General features: G+C 37.4%; 1 protein-coding gene across 1 annotated transcript; it reads left to right on the top strand.

Moving 5' to 3' along the window:
• The first annotated feature begins 4,580 nt into the window (after positions 1–4,580).
• LOC149216500 (succinate dehydrogenase assembly factor 2, mitochondrial-like) lies at positions 4,581–5,673 on the top strand. Its single transcript, XM_089391210.1, has 3 exons — positions 4,581–4,927; positions 5,027–5,143; positions 5,290–5,673. The coding sequence occupies exons 1-3, from the start codon at positions 4,812–4,814 to the stop codon at positions 5,426–5,428; spliced, it is 372 nt and encodes a 123-aa protein (XP_089247336.1). The 5' UTR covers positions 4,581–4,811; the 3' UTR covers positions 5,429–5,673.
• Positions 5,674–6,027: the final 354 nt, after the last annotated feature.

Genomic DNA, 6,027 nt, shown 5'->3' with positions numbered 1-6,027 from the left:
ATTCTTCGGAGTCAGATTTCAGTCATGCTCGCACTCCAAAAGTTCAGAATATCTTATTGAAAGTAGAGAGTGCATAGGTATAATAAGTGCATTAAAAACTATGGATATGGATTGATAGGTCTAAATTTTCACTATCCAATGATCTAGCTTCTAACCAAGGAATACATGAAGGAGTACAAGTTTCCTAAAAGAGAATAATTAGACCACTAGAAGGAAATTCAAGAAAGATGAGGATATTCACATGCACATGACGCAGATTAGACTGATTACAACCTCAACAACGTCCATAGGAGCATCACCTTCTCAAAATCAGTTTGAATATTGGTTGCATACGTACATGTAATGAATTTAGTTAGCGGGAGATTGCTAGTGCCCAAATTTTCATATTTTTAGCACTTGTCCAATACATTTTTGTCGATATTTTTCTCATTTCCATCTCATATTAATACCTTGTTCATACACAATGATTCATTTTTTGTCAATCTATGATTATCCTATTAAAATTCCATTTCAGTGTTTATTCTTATGAAATGCTTATATTTTTAACAATGGTAGAATAAGTGTTGAAACTTGCTAAATAGTTATTGCAACTCCTATGTGTAGTATTTCCAACTCTACTTCAGTATAGGTGTTTCAATTCTTGAGTGTATTTTATACAAATTTATTTGAGTTATGGACATAATTGCTACAACTTTGATTTGTTGCCATCATTGATACAAATTTGTTTGCAACAAGTCCCACCTCACTATGATGTGGATCTTGCCTCAGTAGGGATGCTACAACTCCCCCCATGGTTTTTGTTGAAACTCTTGAGAAATTATGCTATAATTCTATGACAAGTATTCCAAGGTATCAGTGAACCGAGAAATTGTTTCCCATGAATTGGAAAGACAATAAACAATCATATTTTGTCATGAAGATGAGTAAAAATAGAAGATAGGAAACTAAAAAAATATGATGACTCAATCAACACTTGCCACATAGCTTATTAAATGAACTTATGCCTAATTTTTGTTATCTTTTAGAAAATTGATGTAACAGGATGGAATGGAACGATCTGATTGACATGGATCTCCATCTGTATTTTTAATTAATTTAGATAGAAAAAAATATGTATAAAAACATTCACTCTCCTTCACAGACACACAATGGTTGATGAAGGGCATATATATGAGAATATGATTCTTTCTATTTTTTCTACAACATTCTACCGTCCTCTGTAGTTAGCTATTGATATCTCAATCAACATGACAGGCCTACTAATAATGTAATGCAACTTGGAAAACTAAAGAGATGTTGGTTATAGGTGGCCTCTTGAAAGTTCACTTGAAAACGCCCTACAAAATTACTTTCCTCTGTTCTCAGAGTAGGCAATATCATACTCGCCACTCTCTCTTGAGAAAACCTCAAGTGCCTTCCTTTTAGGCTTCGGTTGGCAGTAGGTGGAAACAAACAACTAATGCCAACTTTATCATCTGGCCATTCCCACTATATTTAATCTGTTTTTGAAATTTTAGCCTACTTTTCTAATCACTAAGCTGTGCAAGGAGACCAATTGGCTCCCCTTGAATTAAGGGGATCGCTTTTACATTATATTTACCTTGACTACAACATTGGTGAAATCATTACAAGGTTTATACTCTGCTGTGGTTTTTATCATTATGATTTGTGTGGGTATCCCTTGAAAAGCAGACAAGAATCATCTGTTATGTGTGACAGGACTTCCAGTGCCTACACAGTACCTCACCTCATCCCCACGCAATCCATTGATTTTGTGCTTAGGTTTATTCATTAACTTCTCAACATCTGGTTTTAGGAATATTCTTGTATATGCAATTGGGTCTATAACAAACAAAACACGCTGCAGAAATTGGCCCTTGTACGGTTCAAATACAACTCTAGAAGCTTCACTGGAATAAGAAATATGCCAACGCTGTAAGGAATAACAATTGTTCATATACTACCAATTTATTTAATTTTTAGAGTGCATCTAAAATTGTTTAGGAAAAAAAACAATTTTAATTCATTAAGAAATTGTTGTTTCCTTGTTGCAGTCCTTAATTTGAATAGTCATACAATGCTTGTAGGTATTGGATGGTCGACAGGGACCCCTATTGACTAATTATGCCAGACCACAAGTAGGTACATTAATGGTTACTACGAGATCAAAACTCTGTCAACATGTATGTTGTCTTACTAAATTCTTTTCACTTTGCATCTTCAAAGCAATATCTGTATGAATTCTATGATTTTCTTTTATTTAGAATCCTCTTAATGTGTATGTACATGGCTTCTTTTTCAGTAGTTTACTTAGCTACAAATTGTTTTGCAAGCCATGAAAACATTATTGATGCATAGGACTGGCCCTATTTGTCTTTTTGTTTAAACCATGTGTTTACTAAATATTACTAAATGTTTATAAAGATATGCTTAGTTGATAAACCAGATAGAAGTGGATCAAACGCAAACCTCAATATATGTTAAGATAGACCAATAATGGAAAGCTAGAAAGGAGACGAGGAAACATCAAAAGAGTGTAGTCAATCAAGTCTACTTAAGAAAGAAAAGATTAGACAGGCTAATTGAGCACCAGACAGTGCATCACATATTCATTGTTTGAGCTAGCATTTAGGAGGCTAGACAGAATCACTTGAAGTTGTACTGCTTCTGTGTTGATTTTATGAAGGCCTTTCACACTGCCTCTTTATATGCTTCGAAAGTTTCACTCTCCAAATTGTTGTCTGCAACAAGAAATTGATTGGGGGAAAATATTTCATCAAGGGGCGTGATGCTGAAAATAAACCTTTGAATCTCTCTGAAACAGGGAACTTGGCTCTAATGTACACCTATCAATGCTTCAATACTCATAAGTGGGCCCCCTTGAGGCAAGTCATTTACGATTTAGAAATACAATTGCCAGGGATTTTGATTTAGTTGTAAGGCAAGGCGAGAGATGCTGTCCAAAAAAGTCATTACAGATCCTAAGAAACTGAAACTAAGCCGATCAATTTTTATAGCTTATGTTATAACGAATTTGACCTTCCATCAAAACCTACGCTGATATAAAGAAACTCTATTGTTGACTATTATTGAAAGGACATGAGTAAGCTGTGAGCTTGAACTATTGAGGCTGTGAAAAAAATGTCCAACTGATTTCTTCTTTCCCACTTGCTGTTGCAGAGCAGGATCTCCTTAAATTGTCATATCCATGGATTGTTGGGTTTAGGAGAGGTTGATCTCTTCTCCCCACTAGCTGATGCAGAGTACGATCTGCATAGATTGTGATATTGATGGGTGGTTGGGTTTTGACAATTATACAATAGAGATGAATAAGATATGAGCTTGAATTATTGTGGCTCTGAAGGCTGTGAGAAAAAGGGTCCAGCTGATTCCTTATTTGCCACTTATTGTTGCAGAGTCGGATCCACTTACATTGTGATATTCATGGATTGTTGGGTTCAGGAGATGTTGATTCCTTCTCCCTCACTTGCTGTTGCAGAGTAAGATCTGCATAGATTGTGATATTGATGGGCTGCTGGGTTTAGCAAAAGACGATTTCTTGTTTTCGCACTTGCTGTTGCAGAGTAGGATATGCATAGATTGTGATCTTCATGGGTTTTTGGGTTTAGGAGGGGTTCATTTCTTCTTCCCCACTTGTCGCTGCAGAGTACGATATACATAGATTGTGATAGCCATGGGTTGTTGGGTTTAGGAAGGGCTCATTTCTTCTTCCCCACTTGCTGTTGCAGAGTAGGATCTGGATAGATTGTGATATTCATTGCGCGAGACAAATCTGGACATGGAACTCATACTCTGTCTACAGCAGGGGGGAATTTCGTGAAAAATGCAAGTATATATCGACATGCAAAAGGGATTGCAAAAGGAGGAGCCCCTCATGCTAGAGTTGCAAGTTATAAAGTTTGTTGGCCTACAGATTCAAGCGGCTACAATTGCTATGATGCAGATATTCTTGCAGCATTCGATGAAGGGATACATGACAGAGTTGATGTGTTCTCAGTTTCTCTGGGAGGTCAACCTCCCATTCCGGATTATTTTCAAGATTCAATTTCAATTGGATCGTTCCATGCAGTTCAATTCCTCCCACCAAACGTTCAACATGTCAATGAATGTAGAGTTGTCTACCAACAGAGAGAGAGAGTTCTTTATGGTTAAATATATGATTTTTGTGTTGATGAAGTCCACTGTTGGAAGACAACCCATTAACCAAAGCCAAAGAATATGAAAGGTGAGATACGATCATGGCGATTTTGTAACACTTAGATGGAGATAGTAAACAACATGGATAGTGTGTGCACCAATTCCCTGAACTTGCAGCGGGTGCCTTTCAACTTAGAGTTACTAAAGAAGTCGAAGAGAAAGAGATAGAAACAGAGGCAAAAAGGAATCCCGCAAAGAGAAAACAAAGATAGTGGCAAAGACAAAGAAGGAAGCACAATAGGACAAATATCTCATTACAGAGTAGAAGGAACAAAACCAATGTGGTTCTGACTAGAGAGTTTCGAATTGAAAAAAATTACGATGAAAAAAAGGTTGTCACACTGAAAATCCCTTTTAGCGGTTAGCGAAGAGACCAACCATTTTCTAAATTGTCGTGTCTTCCTTAGCTCCATATGTTTTTTTGACACTGTGCACAGATCACTACATATGCGCGAATTTCAAACATTTCTTCTGGTGTTATCGTGTCTTACTTAGCTCCATATTTGTATTTTACGCTGTGTATATAACTATACCTACGCGAACTTCAAAACATTTATTCTGGAGTGGTCGGCAGAGTTAATCGACCGAAAGCCATGGCTGGGATCAAAAGGGCATTCGTTCATTGCCAACGGGCAGCAGTATTGCTCCGCAACGCGGATCGAACACCCAACCTCGCCCAGGCAAGAAAATTTGCCCCTCTATTCCGCAGGTACAGTCAATCAACCCATCCCTGTATACATCATTGTTGATTTTCCAGTGTATTGATCGTCCAACTGCTGCTTTTTATTTATTGATGTTGTTTTCACAGTGAATATGGCAATACAACTGCAGGGTTATCCCTGCGGTTCTCCACTGAATCTGAGGTTGGGAGTTCGAATCCTACAGGTCATATCCTTGACGAAAACAAACGCCGTTTCCTAAATCAGTAAATTTCCCATCAATCCTCGCTTGATTATTGTCCTTGTGGTTAAACTGAATACTTATATGATACGAAATTATATGTGTGATTGATTTTATCTTGTTTCAATGTCATTACTGGATTCATTCAGGAGATATGATTGATTGATGCAGGTTGTTATATAGAAGCAAGCAAAGGGGTTTGCTGGAACTTGATTTGGTGCTTGGGAAATGGGTGGAGGAGAATATTCAGTCTCTAGATGACACCCACATAAAAGCACTTGTAGAGGTTCTGAACCTGGTAAGGCCGTAGTTCTTTTGTCGTCGTTTTTGAATTAATTCTTTTGACCATTGTTCATGTCCTTCATGCCTTTAAGAATCAAAATACGATGAATGTTGGTTGGAATAATATGACTTTCAGTAAATGTGTTTCGGGGTTTATCAAACACAGACCCTGCAATCTTAAGGTGCTTAAGTTTGAACATCACTTGCGGGATACGCACCGGCCCTGTGAAAATTTTCCGAGAATCCTCCAATAATTTCAGAGCATTAGCAGTAGTCTATGGATGGCCCTTTATTAGCCTCTAGTAGATGCTATGGATCTTTCAAGCCACGGTGAGAAGGTGGGTGTGGATCTTTCAACCCACCTTGAGAACGTGGCTGCCTAATATATCAGTGCCCATATAATAAATACGTATTATGTTTGAGCCCTGAACTTTGCAAGCTCAAAATCAAAAGGGAAAAAAGTCAACGTTCATGTGCCTTGAGAGAAGGCAAGCTCTAAGCCATATAAGAATTGATTCAAAAATTTAACTACAAGAATACCAATCGTTATGGTGGTTTGCCCCACCATCACTTCTGGTCTGTTGTTTGTTTGATGTTGGATTGCTTATGATTAGTATGTGAGTTGCC

The sequence above is a fragment of the Pinus tabuliformis genome, chromosome 1_1 (assembly GCF_031772625.1).
Source record: "Pinus tabuliformis cultivar Carrire ecotype Pingquan chromosome 1_1, CPIR1, whole genome shotgun sequence".
Classification (NCBI taxonomy): domain Eukaryota; kingdom Viridiplantae; phylum Streptophyta; class Pinopsida; order Pinales; family Pinaceae; genus Pinus; species Pinus tabuliformis.
This window is presented reverse-complemented; position numbering and strand designations above follow the sequence as displayed.